At 46.4% G+C, this 25,165-nt stretch overlaps 1 protein-coding gene across 12 annotated transcripts in view; it reads left to right on the top strand.

Annotated features, from left to right (window-relative positions):
• Positions 1-25,165, top strand: part of ECHDC3 (enoyl-CoA hydratase domain containing 3) — a 122,632-nt gene that overhangs the window by 65,401 nt on the left and 32,066 nt on the right. For 2 of the 12 annotated variants that reach the window (XM_073652416.1, XM_073652413.1), the window contains exon 1: positions 24,039-24,223. The exons of 8 other annotated variants lie outside the window; for them this stretch is intronic. Coding sequence is in view for 2 of the 4 variants with exons in the window: in XM_073652403.1 (XP_073508504.1) it covers positions 24,044-24,177 (134 nt within the window). In the remaining 2 variants the exon portion in view is untranslated. Of the gene's footprint in view, positions 1-23,987; positions 24,224-25,165 lie in introns of those variants that run through there. 2 more of the 12 variants (XM_073652403.1, XM_073652404.1) reach the window with 2 other exon arrangements.

The raw sequence follows: 25,165 nt of genomic DNA, 5'->3' as shown, positions 1-25,165 counted from the left end.
CATTGAGTCTGTTTCTGACAGTTTGAGCAGACACATGGATGTTACTGGCCTGCTGGATGTCATCTTGCAGGGCTCTGGCACTGCTCCTCCTGTTCCTCCTTGCACAAAGGAGGAGGTAGCGGTCCTGCTGCTAGGTTGTTGCCCTCCTATGGCCCCCTCCACATCTCCCGGTGTACTGGCCTGTCTCCTGGTATCTGCTTCATGCTCTAGACACTGTGCTGGCAAATACAGCTAGCCTTCTTGCCACAGCTCGCATTGATGTGCCACCCTGGATGAACTGCACTACCTGAGAAACTCCTGTGGGTTGGACTGTAGACACCACCTCATGCTACTGTACCTCTATGGGTGACAGCAATGACAGAATGCAAAAGTGACCAAAGCAACAGCCAAAAGGGATGAGAACAGAGAAATGGTCTGTGGTCACCACCTCCAGAACCAAAACTTTAAAGGGTTGTCTTGCTAATTACCTATCATTTCTACCAGTTGTCTGTTCCATTTGCACAACAGCAGGAGAAATTGACTCACAATCAGTGTTGCTTCATAACTGGACAGGTAGATTTCACAGAAGGGTTATTGACTTGGAGTTACTGTACATTGTGTTTAAGTGTACGCTTAATTTTTTTTAGCAGTGTATATATGTATCATGGAAAAAAAGTGGAAAATGCAGCAACCGCAAAATCATTAAAACATCACATTTATTTGTAGATTAAAACATAAAAAAGAAAAGTTAAAAAACATAGTAGTACAACGGTCGACGCGTTTCGAGCTAAACTAGCTTTTAATCATGATTATGGTCATGATTAAGAGAAAGTGTAGCTCAAAACGCGTCGACCGTTGTACTACTATGTTTTTTAAACTTTTCGTGTTCATGTTTTAATCTACAAATAAATGTGATGTTTTAATGATTTTGCGGTTGCTGGATTTTCCACTTTTTTTCCATGGTTCATTTGCTCAGGAAACCAGTCTGAAGTCTCTGTGCACCGCACCTTTATTCCAGGAATTTCTCAACCCGGTGAGCTGATGTTTGCTTCATTGTATATATAGTATGTCTTACACTTAAAAGGTAGAATAAGTCTCCATTCATGGATGAGTTATTTTCACAAAATTTAAACAGTCAATTTATCATGTCTTGTCTAATCATTCACCATATTCAGTGAATTATTGTTACGTCCTGTTGAATTTTACCAATTAGACCTGTTTGTAACCTTACTTTAAATCCAGTCTGTGAGAAATATCATGTGCATGTTATTGCTGAAAATATTAAGCTTTGGAGTGTGATCTACCACAGTTGAATAGTAGTATAAATACTGTATATCATGTAACATTTCTGTGGGGTCCAGGCATCAAACGTTATGCCACATGCTTGTTTTACTTCTCAGTACAAATTATGCATTGTATAGAGATGTAATCCAACTCCCTACGCCAATATGGGGTCTTAATGCACCTTAGAATTCACACCAATAATTAAAATTGACAGCCCAATCTGTTTCAAAATCTGGATATAATAAATGCTGAGTTTCTCTTTAATTTAGAAGGGATTATCAGACTTGTCAACATTGAATTTTTTATTGTCTGTGATTTCAGATTTAGGTCACTTGTAGAATGTAATGGGGCATATTTCAGATTCTATGTTATAGTGCAATATTCTAACCTCCGGTTATTCTACTATCTGCACATTAAGCATTAGTTTCCAAAAAGAATCTGTAGCAAACTAAGTTTGATTCATCAGTATCCCGGGAGGTCTCTGTGTTGGAGCTGTAAAAAGAACAAGGGACTACATACCCAGGACTTAGATGCTGTACTATAGATATATAGGGATTGAGTTGTCACTAGTGTTGAGCATTCCGATACTGAAATATCGGGTATCGGACGATATTCGCGGTATCGGAATTCTGATACTTAATTCCGATACTTTTACAATATCGAATACCGGAATCGTAAGTTCCCATAATGCCTGCGCTCTGCAGTGTCTCTGAAGGATGACAAGCTGGATGGCAGCGCTCAGCTGCGATCCAGCCTGTCATCAGAATGCCATCCCAGCTTGAAAGAATTCTCCTGACTGTTTAAAAGCCGGCGGGCGGTAAAAAGCCGCCGGCTTTTAAACAATCACACAGCCCCATACTGCTTCCCCGCAGCCTCCCACCCCATCCTGATCGTAAGTTAGGACTGGGCGGGGAGCACAGCACCAAGGAGCGGGGAGCACAGCACCAAGGAGCGGGGAGCGAAGGACCCGGGCGGGGAAGCCGGCAGTGAAAAGACTTCACCGCCGGCTTTCCCGTTCTGTGCTGCCCTTTCCCGCCGGTTATTTCAAATGAACAGCTGAGGTATCAGGTGATGCTGATCAGCTGTTCATTTGAAGTAGCCGCGGTGCCCTCAGAGGGTTCATGTGAGTTCATGCTTGACTGCATTGCATGAACTCACATGAACTTTCCCACGGCCGCACAGGTCAGCCTCACCTCCCAGACCATCAGACCCGTCATGATTAGTGCGTGCGCGGTGTCTGTGCGATGTCTGCGGGTGTGTGCGGGGTGTCTGTGCGATGTCTGGGGGTGTGTGCGGGGTGTCTGTGCGATGTCTGCGGGTGTGTGCGGGGTGTCTGTGCGATGTCTGCGGATGTATGCGGTGTCTGTGCGATGTCTGTGGGTGTGTGCGGGTGTGCGCGGTGTCTGTGCGATGTCTGCGGGTGTGTGCGTGCAGGCAGACATAGGCCGATGTGACACTACTACTCCCATCGGCCTATGTCTGTCCCCCGTCCACTCGTGCCAGCAGGATCAGCTCGATGGGAGCAGTAGTTCCCATCAGCCTGATCCTGCTATTTAAACTGCCCCATGTGCTATTTTTGCCCCTATACATGTTTTTTTTGGTCCCCAATAAATTTTAAATACATGTCAGTGGTTACCTACAATAAATTAGTTTATACATTACCTGTCCCCGCCGATCGCCACCTAAAATAAAGTAAAAAATAAAAAACTACACCTATACTCACCTAGACACCTAATTCCCCGAAGCCATCGATCTCCTGTAATAAAATGTAAAATAATAAACCACAACCTTATCCTTACCCCTCCGTAGTAGTCCACGAGTGTCCCACGATGATCTCCAGTTTAGAGCAGCCACATAGAATGTGACCGCTCTGAACCGCTGCCGCCGCTAGAATGATGGGGCCGTAAAGCAGCCCCGTCATTGCATAAGCGGGTTGGCCGGAGTTCAGGCAGCGCTGCTCCGGTCAGCTCCTTTACGGCCCTGCTGTACCGTGAGAAATTCCCACGGTACAGCAGTGCTGTAAAGGAGGTCTCCGGAGCAGCGCTGACTGAATGCACTCCGGTGACCTCAGTCAGGGGCTCACGCTGCCGGGAGCGGACGTGTTCCCGGCAGTGTGAGCTTACAGCAGCCATGCACAGCTGTCACCATCTCCAGATGTGGCAGCTGTGCATGGGGGATCAGCGCAGGAACGTGGGCAGGTAACTATTTTTTTTTTTAGCAAACTAAGAATTAAATAAAATGGTGTGTTTTATTTCAAATAAATTATTTTTTTCTGGGTGTAGTGTGTGTTTTCTTTTTAACACTTTGTAGGTTAGTAATGGGGGTGTCTTATAGACGCCCATCATTACTAACCTGGGCTTCATGGCAGCTGGCGTTGACATGAACCTCACCACTATTACCCCCTCCCACCGCACCAGAGCATTGTGGAAGAGCGAGGCTAAGATGCGCCATTTCTGGGGCGGCTGACGGCTGGTGTTTCTAGCCTGGGAGGGGACCAATATTCATGGCACCCTTCCTGGGCTATTAATATCAGCCCCCAGCTGTCTGCCTAGCCTTTGCTAGCTATTAAAATAGGGGGGACCCCACGTCATTTCTTTGGGGGGGGGTCCCCCATTTTAATAGCTGGTAAAGGCTAGGTATTCAGCTGGGGGCTGATATTAGTAGCCTGGGAAGCTCCGTGGGTATTACCCCCTTCCCAGGCTTCAAACATCTGCCCCAGCCGTCTGCTTAACCTCCGCTAGAGACTAAAATTATGGGGGATCCCACGCCAATATTTTTTTTAAGAAATCCTTTATTTTAACACTAAATGACACTTGAGGAGTTAATAAAGATGCAGTCCCTAAATTATTATTTATTTTTTAATTTTTTTCCCCAAAATTTTGACGTGGGCTTTGCCATATTTTTGTATGCCAGCCAGGTACAGCATCCAGGAACAGGCTGCCCCCAACTCCTAGCTGCCTAATTGTACCTGGCCGGGCACAACAATATAGGGAAGCCCTTTTTTTATTATTATTTCATGAATTTCATGAAATAAGTAAAAAAAAAAATACGTGGGGCTTCGCCCTATTTTTGTGTCCAGCCAGGTACAACTAAGCAGCTGGGGGCTGGAATCTGCAGCGCAGGGAGGCCCAAGCTTTGTGGGCCCCCCCTGCTGCGAACTGCAGTCCGTAGCCACCCCAGAAAATGGCGCGTTCATAGAAGCGCCATCTTCTGGCGCTGTATCCAACTCATCCAGGGCCCTGGTGCGGTGGCTCACTGGGTAATAAAGGGGTTAGGGCCAGCTTTGTATTATCCGCTGGCCCTAAGCCCGAAATTCATGGGGTCACGCCAATATTAGACATGACCGCCATGAATTTCTAGTAAAGTATTTAAAAAAAAACACAACACCCAGAATAAAGTCCTTTAATTGAAATAAACACACAATTCTTTAATGTTCTAAATTAAACCATACTTACCGTCACGCCCATTCCAGCTGAAGCCAACGATCTCCTGCAATAAAAGTAAAATAATAAAGCAACATCATCCTTACCTTTCCATGGTTCCCAGGACAGCTTCAGCTCTGCTACATCGAGATGACAGGCTGGATCGCAGCAGAAAGCTGCCATCCAGCCTGTCATCCCGCAGACACTGAGAAGCTCAGGCATGCTTGCGCTCCTCAGTGTCTGGCTGTGACGGCATTTTTTTAAATACTTTACTAGAAATTCATGGCGGTCATGTCTAATATTGGCATGACCCCATGAATTTCGGACTTAGGGCCAGCGGATAATACAAAGCTGGCCCTAACCCCTTTATTACCCAGTGAGCCACCGCACCAGGGCCATGGATGAGTTGGGTACAGCGCCAGAAGATGGCACTTCTATGAACGCGCCATTTTCCGGGGTGGCTGCGGACTGCAATTTGCAGCGGGGGGGGCCCCAGAAAGCTTGGGCCTCCCTGCGCTGCAGATTCCATCCCCCAGCTGCCTAGTTGTACCTGGCTGGACACAAAAATAGGGAGAAGCCCCACGTATTTTTTTTTTTTTTAATTATTTCATGAAATTCATGAAATAATTAAGAAAAAAAGGGCTTCCCTATATTGTTGTGTCCAACCAGGTACAAATAGGCAGCTGGTGGTTGGGGGCAGCCCGTTCCTGCCTGCTGTACCTGGCTGGACATAAATATAGTGCGAAGCCCCACGTCAATTTTTTTTTAATTATTTCAGGAAATTCATGAAATAATTAAAAAAAAATTGATGTGGGGCTTCGCCCTATATTTGTGTCCAGCCAGGTACAGCAGGCAGGAACGGGCTGCCCCCAACCACCAGCTGCCTATTTGTACCTGGCCGGACACAACAATATAGGGAAGCCCTTTTTTTTTAAATTATTTCATGAAATAATTAAAAAAAAATTGACGTGGGGCTTCGCACTATATTTGTGTCCAGCAGGCAGGAACGGGCTGCCCCCAACCACCAGCATATAGGGAAGCCCTTTTTTTCTTAATTATTTCATGAATTTCATGAAATAATTAAAAAAAAAAATACGTGGAGCTTCGCCCTATTTTTGCGTCCAGCCTGGTACAACTAGGCAGCTGGGGGCTGGAATCCGCAGCGCAGGGAGGCCCAAGCTTTCTGGGCCCCACCCGCTGCAAATTGCAGTCCGCAGCCACCCCGGAAAATAGGGCGTTCATAGAAGCGCCATCTTCTGGCGCTGTACCCAACTCATCCAGGGCCCTGGTGCGGTGGCTCACTGGGTAATAAAGGGGTTAGGGCCAGCTTGGCATTATCAGCTGGCCCTAAGCCCGAAATTCATGGGGTCATGCCAATATTAGACATGACCGCCATGAATTTCTAGTAAAGTATTTAAAAAAAAAACACAACACCCAGAATAAAGTCCTTTAATTGAAATAAACACACAATTCTTTAATGTTGTAAATTAAACCATACTTACCATCACGCCCATTCCAGCTGAAGCCAACGATCTCCTGCAATAAAAGAAAAATAATAAACCAACATCATCCTTATCTTTCCATGGTTCCCAGGACAGTTTCAGCTCTGCTACATCGAGATGACAGGCTGGACCGCTGCAGAACGCTGCCATCCAGCCTGTCATCCCGCGGACACTGAGAAGCGCACACAAGATGCCGTCACAGCCAGACACTGAGGAGCGCAAGCATGCCTGCGCTTCTCAGTGTCTGCGGGATGACAGGCTGGATGGCAGCGTTCTGCTGCGGTCCAGCCTGTCATCTCGATGTAGCAGAGCTGAAGCTGTCCTGGGAACCATAGGAAGGTAAGGATGATGTTGCTTTATTATTTTTCTTTTATTGCAGGAGATCGTTGGCTTCAGCTGGAATGGGCGTGATAGTAAGTATGGTTTAATTTAGAACAATAAAGAATTGTGTGCTTATTTCAATTAAAGGATTTTATTCTGGGTGTTTGTGTTTTTTTTTAACTTTGACTATGGGGTTAGTAATGGGGGTGTCTTATAGACGCCTCTCCATTACTAACCTAGGCTTGATGTCAGCTGGCATTATAAGCTGACATCAACCCCAACCCTATTACCCCACTGCCACCGCTACAGGGCAGTGGGAAGAGCGAGGCTAAGTGCCAGAATTGACGCATCCTATGGATGCGCCATTTCTGGGGCGGCTGACGGCTGGTGTTTCTAGCCTGGGAGGGGGCCAATATTCATGGCACCCTTCCTGGGCTAATAATATCAGCCCCCAGCTGTCTGCCTAGCCTTTGCTAGCTATTAAAATAGGGGGGACCCCACATCATTTTTTTGGGGGGTCCCCCATTTGAATAGCTAGTAAAGGCTAGGTATTCAGCTGGGGGCTGATATTAGTAGCCTGGGGAACTCCGTGGGTATTACCCCCTTCCCAGGCTTCAAACATCTGCCCCAGCCGTCTGCTTAACCTCCGCTAGAGACTAAAATTACGGGGAACCCCACGCCAATTTTTTTTTTAATAAATCCTTTATTTTAACACTAAATGACAAGTACAGTAATCAACACTATCACTGTACTTCATATATATGTGACTGACATGTTTCTATCTATCTAATGTATGTGTGATTCTCTATTCTTTCTGTTATAAATTGTGGGGTACCGCTGCTGAATTGCCGGACGGCTTTTTTAAAGAGACGGTGCATGAAAACACTAATATTTTTTTTAATAAATCCTTTACACTAAATGACAAGTACAGTAAGCAACACTGTCACTGTACTTCATATATATGTGACTGACATGTTTCTATCTATCTAATGTATGTGTGATTCTCTATTCTTTCTGTTATAAATTGTGGGGTACCGCTGCTGAATTGCCGGCCGGCTTTTTTAAAGAGACGGTGCATGAAAACACTAATATATTTTTTAATAAATCCTTTACACTAAATGACAAGTACAGTAAGCAACACTGTCACTGTACTTCTTATATATGTGACTGACATGTTTCTATCTATCTAATCTATGTGTGAAGCTCTATTCTTTCTGTTATAAATTGTCGGGTACCGGTGTATGCCGCTGCTGAATTGCCGGCTTTTCATGTTTCACTGTGAGCACTGTTCCCATCGATTTGGGCAACCACCTCCCCCAATACATTCTACATTATTGTTAGTTATTTTCCTTCATGTAGAATTAACCTACAAGGAAAGAAAGGGTTTATTTTCATTCCGATATTTGTGTCCCATTGACTTGCATTGGTTTCCGGTATCGGAATCGGCGATATCCGATACTTTTTGGGTATCGGCCCGATCCAATCCGATCCAATATTTCCTGATATCGGAAGGTATCGCTAATCACTAGTTGTCACTCATTGCTACTATGGTAGAAAAGCGCCATACATACAGCCATCCAGCAGAAAAAACGTGGAGACATACAGAAGTACAGTAAAAGCCCATTACACTTCTAGTGGAGCCCTATATTTTATTTATTTTTTTACTTCTGTCTTGTACAAGAGAGAGGAAGATATGAGATACAATTTTTCACTCAGGACTTTAGGCCAAATTGATTTGTCAGTCAAGTAAAATATGTAAATTCATCTTCATTCTTCATAGGACTAAAAGGAGTAAAAGTGGGCACCACTCAATAATGTCCAGAAATCAACCCACTGCATGAAAAACACTATATGAACAACAAAAGAAAGCTATGCAACAAAACGGGCATCTCACAGCAAAATACTACTAATAATATTTTATTGACACATGATTAAGACAAAAAGCACAAACATCTAAAAGCAATTAAAAACAACCACATAAAGTGCATTTGAAACTGCTCAAAGTATAGGCAAAGATTCACTCCCATTCACTCCCCCACCATTTAGATGCAGTAATGAGAACAATGTGACTACATAAATTGCTCACAAATATACAAAATATATGAGGTATATCAGACAGAACCCACAAAATGTAGAGAACTCCCCTAAATGGTATTGAAGAGTCTAACGTCAAGATTTAATGGGATACCAAGCTATCAAAACATCCTAATGCCAGGCTGAAAGAATCCTGGACGAAGAAATAACTCAAAAAGACAAAGGTAACAAACTCATGATAAAGTGAATACCTGTCAAACAGAGTATGGTGGGGGGAGGGAGGAGGAGAACCCCACGCATATCGCTACCAAAAAGATGTAGCTTCCTCAGGGGTAAGGCTTCCATCTTTTTTATGTAGTGACGCCCTTTGGTATGCTTTTTATGCATTCTTCTTTGCCTTCTTTGCACATACTCGAGCTACCAGATTCTTAGGGCTGGCCACCTAATTGTCCAGCTGGATGTGGGTTTATACCATATTGTATTACATTACGTGTGGGTTCCTTGCTTTCTAGCATTGTTGTTCTCATTACTGCATCTAAATGGTGGGGGAGTGGATCTTTGCCTATACTTTTGGGCAGTTTCCAATGCACTTTGTGGGGTTGTTTTTAGATGTTTGTGCTTTTTATCTTAATCATGTGTCAATGAAATATTATTAGTAGTATTTTGCTGTGAGATCCCCATTTTGTTGCATAGCTTTCTTTTGTTGTTCAGGTAGAAGCCTTGCAGCTTTTAATAGGGCTTCCGCCCCTTAACTTTGCACAGAGCACTCCGGTTAGCATGTCCTGGAGGAACCTTGACCTACACACTTTAACCCCTATACAGAGATCTGAGTGTCTGCTGGCAAGTGGAGCAAGCTGGAAGAGGGAACAGTCAGTCACTAAGCCAGGTTGTTACCTCGAGGTCAAAGTCAGGCCGGAGACACATCAGCGTATCATATCCGATGCGAGAGTGTCAGATGCCATATGCTAAGGACACTCAGCTCCAGCTCTGCTGTGAGTGTGAGCCGAGTGTCAGTGCTCCGATCCTCTCACATGAGAAGATCGCAGCACAGCTGCGTAGGAGCCATAGAAAGTAATTTTTCCATCTCCTCTGTTGCTGGCGTCTGCGGGAATCGCACTGCACTTGGGTGATATCCTAGTCCAGTCCAATGTTTTACACACACCCATGGGTGTGTGTGATCCAATTCATGAATACACTCACAGCATACTGCGATTGCTTTCACATGCCGAATTGGCATGAGAAAATAATCGCAGATGTGAGCTGCCAAAAAGGTTAACATTCGGCCGAGAACAATCCTATTTTTTATCGGATTGCACTTGTCCGAATACATTGCAAGTGGGAGCGAATCCTCAGGGGTAGAATCTTGAGACTGTCTGGTAATCAGAATAAAATGAGCCAAGGTCATGAACTAAACCCCAAGAGATTCAGGATACAGGGGCTAAACAAAGCAATAGATCAGGGTAGCAACAAACTATAATTGACAGCTAGAAGTAGCTGCTGTAGGATTAAATAGGGAGTGGCACCACCCAAACCTCACAGCAAGGAGCTGATTACAACAGGTAATCGACACTCTGCAGAAATTGTATTGTAATGGATCCATTATCTAGCTGCAAAAAATAGCGGATAGCACAAGTACCACAAATACCGATGTGTGAAAGTGGCCTAAGGCTGGGTTCAGAAAGCTGGATTGGAAATGACGCCAATCGCTTCCACAAATTGAGGATATGACTGGCTCCATGTGCAGCTCAGTGTGCTTGTCCGCATTGCAGATGGATGCCAGAGTTGCCTTTATATTGCATGTAATATTGTGGTAAAATGGACCAGAGTAGTGTGTGCTAGGCAATTTTCCTCGTGGATCGATGGACTACATGGGAAAAATTATATGTTATATGTGCACTGATTATAATGTGGCCCTGTGCTCCGAAGCAATTAAATGGTCGTCTGAACGAGCCCTAAGCCAAAGCCAGAAGTGACTCCAAAACACAGTATCTTTTCATTATGCCTTTTTTTTACCCTCTCTAGAGGTTCAAGTCCACTTTTTTTCTTTGTCCGAAGGTCACTTTTACATTCTAGTACTTTGGTCAGTGTTTGTAAGCCAAAACCAGAGTAGAACATAAACTAAGAAAAAGGTTAACGGAAATATTCACATTTTCCCAGTATTTTGGAAACACTTCAGGGAATGGCTTATAAATTCTGATGTAAAAAAAAAAAAAAAAAACTTAAAGGGAACCTGTCATGTCCTATCTACTATGTAAACTGCCCAATAGCGAGCACTAAAATGCTCGGGTACTCTTTGCTCGGGTCGAGCAAATTGGAACACTCGGGTGCTCGACCCGAGCAACGAGCCCAATGTAAGTCTATGGGAAACTCGAGCATTTTTCAGGCGGCTTCCCTCGGCGGTCTGCAGAGGGTCTAAAAATTACCCAAATCGATGGGAACAGTGCTCAAATGACATGGGAACAGCATGGGGAAGACCCCTGGAAGCATCTCTGACTCCCAGATCACTGCTGTCAGCAACGTGGTCAGAGTATTACGCCACTTTTACGGACTCACAATAAAACATACGAAAACGAAGCCAAAATGGATTTTCCTGGGAAATATGTTAAGGAACATCCTTTCCAGGGAAATGCATTGTATATAAGGCTAAAATAAATAACCAAAAACAAAAATACTCCTCCACAACTTGGTCTATGTTCACACGTAGCGTTTTTGATGCGTTTTTGCACTTTTGCATTGCTTTCAACCAAGACAAATGCATTCACCAGGAAATGTAATTTTAACATTTAACCTTATCTGGCCATGTGGTGTGTGACACATCATCAGACACATGCATACAGTGCTGAAAAGACATGGGAACAGCATGGGGAAGACCTCTGGAAGCATCTCTAATTCCCAGGTCACTGCCTAAAAGTGTGCCCATCATAAGTGATCCTTTGCACATGCGAAGATGCCTCCCGCCATGCACCTGTCGTTGCAGACTTGCAACAATCACCGTCCACGTCCTTGTCCCACTGCAGCGTTCAGTTGTCCCTACCCCATTCCTTGGAATGCAAGCGCAAGTATGCAGGCAGCCACCCACCCACCCACAGGCTGCAATACTATACTGCCAAATTTTTGACAGCTGCTTGCACTTGAAATGTGTCCTTTTAGGCTCGTGGAGGCGGAAGCTTTTCATAACCTCATGCCGGCGGCAGCCGGGTGTCCATACTTGGTCCCCGGCCGCCACTATATTTCCCGGTATCGCCTCCGCCTTCCACAAGCACGGGTCCCACAACATTACCCGTGCCCTCCCCGGTGCACTTACTGGGAAGGACCGCCTAACCACAAACACGTGGACAGGTGAATGTGGCCAGGGACGGTACAGAGCCAGTCCGCAGCTTTTCTTGCTGAGAGTTGTATTTAGCTCGGTGAAAGGACTGGCATAGAGGGAAACCGTATGTACCCTGCGTGTCATTTCTCCCAGGAAGTCCTGTAATTGAGCTTGTTGCAGAAGCAATGGCAGCCCGTCCAACATCAACTCGCACTTGTCGGTGGTGCTTTGACATACACACATCTTTCTTTGCGCATTTAATGTCTTGAATACAGAGTTGGACAATGGCTTGATCTGTAATGCGTTTTGAGAAATAACATGCATAAGCATGGCCGATCCACATTAAAAAAGCAGCCATAGAGTGTCCGGGAACTTTCCCCCACACTTTTCTTAGTCAGGGCTGCTTTTCGGCAGGGTTGGACGGGCCCACTAGAGAACCTGGAGACTCCTCCGGCGGGCCCTGACTTCTCCTTCAGGAGAGTTCATAGTGAGGCTATGATGATGATAGAGGCCACCATCTGCTTAGTTTTCTGTTACTTGGAATGCAAGTGCAAGTATGCAGCCAGTCACCCATCCACCCACAGGCCGCAACACTAAACTGCCAGATTTCTGGGCAGCTCTTTGCACTTAAAATATGGCCTTTTAAGCTCGTGGAGGCGGAAGCTTTTCACAACCTCATGCCGGCGTCCGCCGGGTGTCCATACTCGGTCCCCAGCCACCACTATACTGTATTTCCCGGTATTGCCTCCGCCTTCCACAAGCACTGGTCCCACAACATTACCCGTGCCCTCCCCAGTGCACTTACTGGGAAGGACCGCCTAACCACAAACACGTGGACAGGTGAATGTGGCCAGGGACGGTACGGAGCCAGTCCACAACTTTTTTTGCTGAGAGTTGTATTTAGCTCGGTGAAAGGACTGGCATAGAGGGAAACCGTATCTACCCTGCATGTCATTTCTCCCAGGAAGTCCTCTAAAGCTGCTTGCACTTGAAATGTGGCCTGAACATTACTGCTGGTACTTTTCTGTGGGAATTTGCTTGCCTCCTACCAGTCTGGAATATTTCCAGCAAACTATGGTACAACGCCATGGTATTAGCACTGCCCCCAGTACCAGTAGCGAAGCCATCCCCGATTTCCTTCTCAGGAATTGTATTTGGTAGACTGAGTGGTTGCCCAAATACATTTTCTCACAAAGGAGCTGAAGATAGAGTGGCAGTAGGTGCAAGTTTCTCCAGCCTGTTAGATATTAGAGGGTGAACAGCAGCACATTGGATCAGTGGTTAGCACTGAAGCCTTGCAGCGCTGGGATTCTGGGTTTAAATCCCAGCAAGGACATCTGCAAGGACTTTGTATGTTCTCCCCGTGTTTGCGCGTGTTTCCTCCTCAGTAAAAAAGCAGCCATAGAGTGTCCGGGAACCTTCCCACACACTTTTCTTAGCAAGGACTGCTTCTCGGCAGGGTTGAACGGTCCCACCAGAGAATCCTCTGGTGTGCCATGGCTTCTACCTCAGGAGAGTTCATGATAGCGCTAACTTTGCAGCTGCTATGGGGCTCTTGAGCGGGTGAAAAAGGTTATCCCTCAGAATCAAATCCTCTGGTGGGCACAATGTTTTTCAATCTGAAACAGCTTCTCAGTGGGAGTTGTATTTCACCACAGCCATATTCTTTAGCTTGGTGAAAGGACTGGCATAGAGGGAAGCCGTATCTACCCCGGCTGTCATATCTCCGTCACCGGGTTCCGTCCATTGTCACACACGACCATGCCTGGCTGTATGTTCAGCTGTGAGAGCCACAGATCAGGCTGCTGTGTTACAGCTTTCAACAACTCTGCAGCGCTGGGCAGTTTGTCAATTAAGCGTTAAGCATGTTATCTTCAGCACAGCCTGTTGCCGCTTGGCCAAGGCAGTGCTGCAGTGCTGTCAGCTTGTGACTGATGTAGTCATTTCGGAGATGGAGGAGGAGGTGCATGAGCTGAACAATGTGATTACATTGAGGTTAAATTGGTGACGCTGTTTTTAAGACTAAAGAAAGATCCTATTGTTTTGTTTTTTTTACGTTATTTTTTAAGACAAATGCATTCAACGGGAAATGTCATTTTAACATTTTACAACCTTATCTGGCAATGTGGTGTGTGACACATCATCAGACACATCCTGTTTTATTTATGATGGAGGGACTCTGAAAGTCATAAAGCCTATTTTTATAGGGCCATCAGACGGCCCTTACTATTCTTAAAAGGTCGGCCCTCGCTATTGTTAGAGAGCCATCAGCCGGATATGCTTTGTTGTTCCCATTATTAACAAGTGGGTCTCCTATACTGTTATTGCGTATCCAGTGACTGCAAGGGCTGCCAAAAATTTGGACGCAACCCAATAGCCCTTTGAAGAGACATAGAAGAGGGTCTCAGTTAAAAAAAAATTCCCATTATAAAGGAGCGGGTGGTAATGCCCATGCTGTGACTGCAAGGGCTGCCAAAATTTGGGAAAAACCCCACTAAGAATTTAAAGACACATAGAGCAGGGCCACAGTAACAAGGTACGACATGTTCCCATTAGAAAGGAGAGGGTCTGCTATACAGTTATAGGGTATGCAGTGAGTCCAACGACTGACCAATTTTAGGAAAAAACCCACTAAGAATTTAAAGACACATAGAGCAGGGCCACAGTAATGACAAATTCCCATTAGAAAGGAGAGAGTCTCCCATAGTGTTGGCCTGTGCAGTAAATGCAAGGGCTGCCAAAAATTTGGAGGCACTTCAATGACCCTTGGAAGAGACGTGGAGGAGGGCCTCATAAAAAAATGTTCCCATTAGAAAGGAGCGGGCCTCCTATACTTGTAATGCCCATGCACTAAGTGTATGGGCTGACAAACATTTACCCCTGGGGGGTATACATGAACATACTGTATAAAAAATTTTTTTTACGGGCATCATAAACACCCTTTAAAAAAATATGTGGGGGTTGCATCACGGACTACGGTCACTCTGGTGATGTGGTGGAGGATGAGGAGAAGGAGGAGGACAAGAGCAAATAGCCAAAATCAGGAAGCATATACCCATGTGTGGGTGTGAAAAGGTGCATGGGAATACACCTCCCAAGAAAAGACACTGGATTTGAGTTTATGTGACGCCCAATCCAGCCCTTGTTCATTTTTATAAAAGTCAGCCTGTCAGCATTTTCAGTTCACAAGCGGATGCACTTATCAGTTATAATTCCACCAGCGGCACTAAAAACCCGCTCTGATAAAACACTGGCGGCAGGGCAGACCAGGACCTCCAAGGAATAGAGAGCCAGTTCATTCTACGTATCCAGCTTGGATACCCAATAATTATAAGGCACAGCGGAATTACGGAAGACGTTGGTACGGTCGGCAAAGTACTCTCTCAGCATCTTCCCAAACTTTGCACTCCTTGTGAGAGTACCCCGCGCCTCAAGGCCTGTGCGATGGGAGGGTCTGAGAAAACTCTCCCAGAACTTTGACAGTTTTCCCCTGCCTCTGCTGGATTGAAGTTGTGTCTCTCTCGCCTGTACTCCTTGGTTGTCCAACGAAGTGTGCCCTCTGCCGCCAGCGTTTTCAGATGGGAATTTCTTTAATAGTTCCGCAACAAGGGCCTTCTGGTACAACCCCATTTTTGTAGACCTGTCCGCCTCAGGAATAAGAGATATACAGTTCTCCTTGTAGCGTGGGTCTAGAAGTGTCACCAACCAGTAATGACTGTCACCCAAAATTTTGAGAACACGAGGGTCATGGGAAAGGCAGCGTAACATACACTCAGCCATGCGTGCCAGACTACTAACAGGCAAGACTTCCGTGTCCTCACCAAGAGGATGACTGACCATGCTCTCCTCCTCCTCCTCCTCTCTGTCCTCTGGCCATCCACACTGAACAGATGGTATGACAGCTGTGCAGGTAGTACCGTCTATAGTGCATGAAACTAGCTCCTATCCTTCCTCCTCCTCCTCTTCCTCATTGTCACCCAATCCACGTTGGGATGAGATGAGGCTTGGCTGTGTGTAATAACACTGTATGGTTCCTTGCTCCATCTCATTGTGCTCCGCCTGCAATGCATGCTCTTTGATTGTGAGCAGAGAGCGTTTCAGAAGACAGAGAAGCGGGATGGTCACGCTAATTATGGCATCATCGCCGCTCACCATCTTGGTGGAGTCCTCAAAGTTTTAGAGGAAGGTACATATGTCTGACATCCATGTCCACTCCTGACGTCTTATGTGTGGAGTCTGAACTGAATACCGACGGCCTTGTTGATGCTGGTACTCAACAACTGCCCTCTTCTGCTCACAAATCCTTCCCAACATCTGCAGTGTAGAGTTCCTACGCGTGGGGACATCACACACCAGTCTGTGAACCGGAAGCTGCAAACACTGCTGAAACACTGCAAGGGCAGCGGAAGCTGTAGCTGACTTTCCAAAATGGGCACACAGGCGGCGTACTTTAACAAGCAGATCCGGCAGCTCCGGGTAGGATTTGAGAAACCGCTGAATCACGAGGTTAAGCACATGGGCCAGGCATGGTACGTGTGTGAGCTCGCCTCGCCTCACAGCTGCCACCAGGTTCCGGCCATTGTCACACATGACCATACCTGGCTGTAGGTTCAGCGGTGTGAACCACAAATCTGCCTGCTCTTTCAGAGCTGTCCACAACTCTTCAGCATTGTGCGGTTTTTCAGCTAAGCATATTAGCTTCAGCACAGCCTGTTGCCTCTTTGCTGAGGCAGTGCTGCAGTGCTTCCAGCTTGTGACTAATGTGGTCATTTCAGAGATGGAGCCTGAAGAGGAGGAGGAGGAGGCTGAGGGGGATGAGGTGCAGGAGCTATAGACCGTGGGGGCAACCCTGATTGACCTAGTTCCGCAATCCTTGGCGTCGGGAGGACGTGTTCCGTCCCAAGGTCCGACTGGGTCCCGGCTTCCACTATGTTAACCCAGTGTGCCGTGAGCGAGATGTATCATCCCTGCCCACAAGCACTTGTCCACATGTCCGTGGTTAGGTGGACTTTACCGGTAACTGCGTTGATGAGAGCACGGCTAATGTTTTGGGACACGTGCTTGTGTAATGCGGGGACGGCACACCGGGAGAAATAGTGGCAGCTGGGGACCGACTACCGAGGGAAGGCCGCCGCCATCAGGTTGCGGAATGCTTCCGTCTCCACGAACCTACAAGGCAACATTTCGAGCGCAAGCAGTTGTGAAATGTGAGAATTTAGTAGTGTGGCCTGTGGGGCGTTGGCTGCATATTTGCGCTTGCGTTCCAAGGACTGGGGTATGGACAACTGAACGCTGCCCTGGGACAAGGACATGGACGTGCTTCCTGATGCTGCTACTTGAGAATGTGCAATGACAGGTGCAGGGCAGGAGGCGTCTTCGCATGCACCATGGACAGGGGATTGGCTTGCATGCACAACAGCGGAAGAAGCAATGGTGCTACCCGCAGAGACTGTTCCTGGACCCTGGAGTTCGGCCCACAAAGTCGGGTGCTTTGCTGCCATGTGCCTGATCATGCTGGTGGTGGTCAGGCTGGTCGTTTTGCCACCCCTGCTGATGCTGGCCTGGCAGGTGGTGCAAATGGCCTTTTTGGGGTTATCGGCAGAGTCTTTAAAAAACAACCATACTCGGGAAGACCTAACAGTTGTACTGGCAACTTCCTTTGTGTTGGTGTTACGGGGAACGGTTGCCTGCCTTTTGTCTGCGGCCACCACACTGCTTCTTCCTGCCTATTGGGGTCCTCTGCCTCCCTACCCCTGTGTGCTGCTGTCCTCGCTCTGCATGTCCTCCTGCCAGGTTGGGTCAGTTACTATATCATCCACCACCCCGTCTTCCACTTCCGCACCCTGGTCCTCCTCCTGACTTTCTGGCAATTGTGTCTCATCATCGTCCACCTCTTGTGACACTTTCCCACCGTCGCCTTGGTGTGACCGTGGCTGCTCAAATATTTGGGCATCGCTACACGCGATCTCCTCTTGCCCCACTTCAAGTGGACTGGGCGAGAGGCCCGAATCTATAAATGGAAAAGTGAACAGCTCTTCAGAGTGTCCAAGTGTAGGATCAGTTGTCTCTGGGTACTCGGCATGGTGGGAGGAAGGAGGATCAGGGTGAGGAATATGCGGTCCAGACTCACGGCTACTGAGACTTGACCGTGTGGAAGACAGGGTGGTGGTGGTGGTGGCTAAGTGACTGGAAGCATTATCCGCTATCCAACCAACAACCTTTTGATACTGCTCTGGGTTCAATAGTGGTGTACTGCGGTCCCTTAGAAATTGGGACAGGAAGGTCAGGCGAGAAGATATGGGTGTTTGTTGTGGCACAATTTCGGATTGCCCACGGCCTTGTCCTCGGCCTCTGCATGCACCATTACCATCACGTCCAATTCCCCGTCCCTTGCCACGTGGCTTGCCCATTTTAAATGGAGGACAGTATCTTCCACGCTCACTACAAATGACTGAGTTTGGAGCCAACTTATATGTGCTCCGTGTGATGGAGAAAACAGAGTTTTAAATACCTGGCCTGTAGGTAAGTAGTTTGACCAGCAAACTGCTGTGAATTGCTTCACTGACACACTGAAAGAAATTTTTAATGGAGGCCAGAAATGGCAGTATTTTCTGACAACGTATATGTGATCCATGTGATGGAGAAAACAGAGTTTTAAATACCTGGCCTGTAGGTAAGTAGTTTGAACAGCAAACTGCGGTGAATTGCTTCTATGACACACTAAAGGAAATTTTTAATGGAGGCCAGAAATGGCAGTATTTTCTGACAACGTATTTGTGATCCGTGTGACGGAGAAAACAGAGTTTTAAATACCTGGCCTGTAGGTAAGTAGTTTGAACAGCAAACTGCGGTGAATTGCTTCACTGACACACTAAAGGAAATTTTTAATGGAGGCCAGAAATGGCAGTATTTTCTGACAACGTATATGTGATCCGTTTGACGGAGAAAACACAGTTTTAAATAGCTGGATTTCTAGCGCTCTAATATGGAAAGGACCTGGCTGTATTCTGCAGTGCCAACAAGCAAATGGCGCAGAAAAAATGGTGTTCTCTGGATTGCTTTTTAAGCAAACAATGAGGATTAAGATCCAAAGAAAAGTATTCCTGGCCCCTGAGACCTGGGCCTTTGTACAGAAATATCTAACAGCAGCAGAAGCAAGAATTGGAATGGAGCCTCTTGTGCTATATGCACTGCAGTCTGCTATATACACTCCCTGCCTGCCTGATATCTCTGCAGATGGATTAGTCCTCAGAAGGACTGTTTGTCAAGATGGATATGTGTAATGTACGGTTTTTCTCCCTACACTACCTAATACACAATCAAATCTGTCCCTGACGCAGCAGCAGCTCTCCCTACGCTGTCTGATCCGGAGGGAGTGTGACGAGCATGGCGGCGCCAGGTCTGATATAGACCTGATGACGCTGTGAGGCCAGCCAATCACTGTAATGCTCACAACCAACATGGCTACGACATTACAGTGCATGGCAGGCAATCCCTGCATGTTCATTGGCTCTCTAAAGAGCGCAAAACATGCAGGGAGGGGACCCGAGTTCCCCTCCCGAGCAACCCGGAAATACTCGGCGAGCGCCGAGCATCTCGAGCAGTGAGATGCTAGGGCGAGCACCGAGCAGTAACGAGCATGCTCGCTCATCACTAATTATAATGAGTCTATAACATTTTATATACTTATCTCCTACCTGCTCGTTTCAGTCATAGGGGTGTGATCCTCGTATTCAGTCAGGGCTGGCGCCGCCCACGCATTTGAATTTTGCTCCCGGCAAGCGCTGATGTAAGTTGGGCGCTTGCGCAGTTTTACATGGCCAGCTGCGGTTCTCTGCGCGTGCGCAGTGAGGCTGTGTAGTTCCCAGCTTCACTGCGCATGCGCTTTGACGAGCGGCTCTGGCTGCACACAGTGAAGCTTCACTTCACTGCGCACGCGTGGTTAGCCGCTCGTCACAGCGCAGCTGGGAGCTACACAGCCAAAATAGCATAAAAAAATGTACCCTTATAAAACTACACCAAAACCATGGTCCCTATTTATCAAGACAGTCGATTTTCTAGCCAGTCTTGATGATGGGGCATGATGGAGTCGGACACTCCTGATTCATGAAAGGGCACACGCTTCTTCATGAATCAGGAGCATCTGACAAGTGGCGTGTACCATGCCAGAAATCTTACTCCAGTCTTTAATTACTGTGCCCCCCGTCCCGCCCCAGCTCTGCCCATTTTGGCAGAGCTGGAAGAAAGTGACGTGAAAATGCAAAAAGTCACAATTTTTTTTGCAACTTGTGAAATTGCTTTGAATCACTGCCCATGCGTTTTTTTTAAATTGGCTATTACTCGTGGATTTTCTAACCAAAAATATTCACATCTGTTCACCTGCCTAAAGTGTATTCTGCTTTAATATCCCCATAAAAAAGACATCAAGTACTTTATGAATAAGCTTCTATTGATATCAATGGGAAAATGCTTTCTATAGTGCTCATGGTGCTGTTCTTCTTCCACGTTTTTTGAGTATGGAAAAATAAGCATGTTCATTCTTGAGGCATTTCTACTTGAAAAAACAATGCTCCAAATTTGATCACTAAGTCAAAAGAAGTAGAGAAAACGCTCCATGCACAAAACCCTATCAAAATGCACACCAAGATCATGCCAAAAAAACGTTTTATCTTTGTGTTGTTTTGGACATGGATGATGCAAAATATTGACAAATACTAAACAAAAGTGGTCAGTGATCCATGAGGCGCTGTTGTAATGTCTTTGTTCTAGTTCTATGACAGAGCAATGCAATGACATTAAAAACAAAAGTGTGAACATATAAAGGGGCATTTACACTGCAAGGTAATGGAGAATGAGCATAGTTAAAAACACTCGTTTCATGATTATTTTGCAGTGTAAACAGCCGATCACCCAATGAATGATAAAAATGCTCGTTCATCAGGTGTAATGATCTATCATAGAGCATAAACAGGACGCGCACTGCTGGGAACAGTCGTTGCCTATGTGCACTGAGTGATCTAATAAAGATCGCTCAGTGCACATCTTTTACTTTGGTCTGTCTGTGTAAACAGGCATTCAAACGACTGTTGATCGGTAAAAATTTACCAATACGCTGTCATATTGAGACGCCAGTCAGTCAATGTAAAAGGACCTTTAGGCCAGCTCTTTATGTCAATGAATGGAGACCTCATTTACATTCAGAGACTAAACCTCTGTCCTTGTAGGGTCCAACAGCATTGTGTGATATAATATGCTGCCCTGCAGCAAGCCTAAGGCCACGTGCACACGTTCAGTATTCAGTCAGTATTTTACATCAGTACTTGTAAGCCAAAACCAGGAGTGTGTGATAAATACAGACATGGTGACGTGTTTCTATTATACTTTTCCTCTGATTGTTCCACTCCTGGTTTTGGCTTACAAATACTGAGGTAAAATACTGACCACGTACTGAATGTGTGAACGTGGTCTTAACTTGTTTTCACCGGATAAACCCTTTATCACCTATCCAAGGAATATTTGATAACATGTTCATAGGTGCAGGTTCCAGTGGTCGGACACTTGCCTATCGGCAGAATGGCGCACTTATATCTCTGTTAGTCCTCATTCACACGTCTGTATGTTAAAAAAAAATGTACCAGTCTTGGGCATCAGTGTGTCTGTTTTTACCATCAGTGTGTCCGTTTTTACCATCAGTGTGTCATCAGTGTGTCTGTTTTTACCATCAGTGTGTCAGTTTTTACCATCAGTGTGTCATCAGTGTGTCTGTTTTTACCATCAGTGTGTCATCAGTGTGTTATCAGTGTGTCTGTTTTTACCATCAGTGTGTCTGTTTTTACCATCAGTGTGTCATCAGTGTGTCTGTTTTTACCATCAGTGTGTCCGTTTTTACCATCAGTGTGTCATCAGTGTGTCTGTTTTTACCATCAGTGTGTCAGTTTTTACCATCAGTGTGTCATCAGTGTGTCTGTTTTTACCATCAGTGTGTCATCAGTGTGTTATCAGTGTGTCTGTTTTTACCATCAGTGTGTCTGTTTTTACCATCAGTGTGTCAGTTTTTACCATCAGTGTGTCATCAGTGTTTTTCACGGATGGATAAAGAAAGAAATAAACTACAAAGCGTTTCGTATCCTCTGCAATGTTAAATACGTACAGTACATGGTTGCCATCCGTGTTTTTCACTGGACCCATAGATTTGGCTCTTTTTCATCCATGCTGCCGGAAGAAAAACCAAACATGGCTCCGTTGTGTTTTGCATGAAAAAGCGCTCACATGTGAACAGCACCATAAATTATATTGGGTACGTGTGGTTTCTGTGAAAAAAACAGATACAACATGTACAAGCAACAGCGACATCTGAATGAGGCCTTAGAATGGAGCGGAAGTACGCGTACTCGACCACTGCTCCATTAATTCCTAGGGGGCTGATGAGCGCTGCACCTGGCTTTTTCTGGCAGCCCCATAGAGAATGAATGGAATGGCGGTCGGGCGTCTGACCTGTACTTCCATTTTGTCACGAGGATAAAAGTTCTCCATTGTGGATAAAAATTCCCCAACCTAACGATGGTGCGGGTCCAAGCAGTGGGACCCCCACCGACCTGCAGATAGGCTATAACTTTTCACTGTAGAAACTCTTCTAATGGATGGAAGCAGAAGGGAAACATGTCCAGTAGTGGCTGCTCATAAAAAATCTATTTAATTCATTTATCTATTATCTATAGCATGTTGCTGACAGAAATCCAACATCAACAGATTGTGGATCAGTATCGATCTGACATCACTTCTACGGGCAACAATTTGTTATGTGTGGCAATTGTGAGCCCATGTTTCTGTGCAGAGGCATCTGAGGTAGGCACTGAGGTAGTCATCTGAGGTAGGCATCTGAGGTAGGCACTGGGATAGGCATCTGAGGTAGGCATCTGAGGTAGTCATCTGAGGTAGGCATCTGAGGTAGGCACTGGGATAGGCATCTGAGGTAGGCACTGGGATAGGCATCTGAGGTAGGCACTGGGATAGGCATCTGAGGTAGGCATCTGAGGTAGGCACTGGGATAGGCATCTGAGGTAGGCACTGAGGTAGGCACTGGGGTTGGCATCTGAGGTAGGCACTGGGGTAGGCACTGGGGTAGGCATCTGAGGTAGGCACTGGGGTAGGCACTGAGATAATCATCTGACGTAGGCACTGGGGTAGGCATCTGAGGTAAGCACTGAGGTAGGCACTGTTGTAGGCATCTGAGGTAGGCACTGAGGTAGTCATCTGAGGTAGGCACTGGGATAGGCATCTGAGGTAGGCACTGAGGTAGGCACTGAGATAATCATCTGACGTAGGCACTGGGGTAGGCATCTGAGGTAAGCACTGAGGTAGGCACTGTTGTAGGCATCTGAGGTAGGCACTGAGGTAGTCATCTGAGGTAGGCACTGGGATAGGCATCTGAGGTAGGCATCTGAGGTAAGCACTGAGGTAGGCATCTGAGGTAGGCACTGGGATAGGCATCTGAGGTAGGCTCTGAGGTAGGCATCTGAGGTAGGCACTGTTGTAGGCATCTGAGGTAGGCACTGAGGTAGGCATCTGAGGTAGGCACTGGGATAGGCATCTGAGGAGGCACTGATGTAGGCACTGGGGTAGGCATCTGAGGTACGCACTGGGGTAGGCATCTGAGGTAGGCATCTGAGGTAGGCATCTGAGGTAGGCATCTGAGGTAGGCACTGGGTTAGGCATCTGAGGTAAGCACTGAGGTAGGCACTGAGATATGCATCTGAGGTAGGCACTGAGGTAGGCACTGGGGTAGGCACTGAGGTAGGCACTGGGGTAGTCATCTGAGGTAGGCACTGGGATAGGCACTGGGGTAGGCACTGAGGTAGGCATCTGAGGTAGGCACTGGGGTAGACATCTGAGGTAAGCACTGAGGTAGGCATCTGAGGTAGGCACTGGGGTAGGCATCTGAGGTAGGCACTGGGATAGGCATCTGAGGTAGGCACTGGGGTAGGCACTGAGGTAGGCATTGGCAGCTGATATTTCTAGATTCTCGGCAGATCCCAGAGGAATGTGATGGACCTGCTGCTGTCTGAGGACTGGCAGAGAAGCAGGACTGCACTGAGCTGCAGTACCGATCCTCCACGCTAGGGGGCAGCACTGTGCTCCGGCTCTGCCTTCTACCTTTGCTCTCTAAAGTTGAGAGTTTCCAGCAGGCAGACATGTATTCCTGGTTGTGTCCTGCAGCTGTGCGGGCCCCAGCGCGGGCTGTGACTGCCCTGAGGAGCAGGCTGGTGGGCACAGTGCAGCAGGAGCAAGCCACCCTCACCCAGTACGTGCAGGATGCTGGCATCAGGTATGGGGCTCAGGTGCCAGCAAGAAAAAGTTCTGTGACTGCAGAAGTACGTGGCAATAGCAGCATATAAGTAGGATTAGCCCTGTTGTCAGCTGTCAGGGAGAGTCTCCAGAAGCCTATTGTATGTGTGGAATACTGTGATTATCTTATTAGGCTAATGGCAGCAGTTTCCTGCTCATCTGTGATAATCCACAGTGATAGTGACTTCATGTGTGAGTCAGAGCATGGGACAGGGAGGAACTGGAGGGTCCGTATGTAGTGTTACCATGCCTGGTGCAGAGCATACACATACCCTCTGTGTCCCGCTACTGTGGCTTAGTACTGAGTGCACAGCATACACATACCTGCTATGCGTGCATGCTTCAGGGTAGTACTGAGTGCAGAGTTTACATACAGGTGCATCTCACTAAATTAGAATATCATCAAAAAGTTAATTCATTTCAGTTCTTCAATACAAAAAGTGAAACTCATATATTATATAGAGTCATTACAAACAGAGTGATCTATTTCAAGTGTTTATTTCTGTTAATGTTGATGATTATGGCTTACAGCCAATGAAAACACAAAAGTCATTATCTCAGTAAATTAGAATACTTTATAACAACAGCTTGAAAAATGTTTTTAAAATCCGAAATGTTGGCCAACTGAAATGTATGTTCAGTAAATGCCCTCAATACTTGGTCGGGGCTCCTTTTGGATCAATTACTGCATGGAGGTAATCATGTTGCGTGGCATGGAGGCGTTATGGAAGCTCAGGTTGCTTTGATAGCTGCCTTCAGCTCATTTACATTGTTGGGTCTGGTGTCTCTCATCTTCCTCTTGACAATGCCCCATAGATTCTTTATGGGGTTAAGGTCAGGCGTTGCTGGCCAATCAAGCACAGAGATACTGTGGTTTTTAAACCAGGTATTGGTACTTTGGGTAGTGTGGACAGGTGCCAAGTCCTGCAGGAGAATGAAATTTCCATCTCCAAAAAGCTTGTCTTGAA

Source organism: Phyllobates terribilis, unplaced genomic scaffold, assembly GCF_046119375.1.
Source record: "Phyllobates terribilis strain yellow unplaced genomic scaffold, ASM4611937v1 Scaffold_11__3_contigs__length_659146591, whole genome shotgun sequence".
NCBI classification, from domain to species: domain Eukaryota; kingdom Metazoa; phylum Chordata; class Amphibia; order Anura; family Dendrobatidae; genus Phyllobates; species Phyllobates terribilis.
This window is presented reverse-complemented; position numbering and strand designations above follow the sequence as displayed.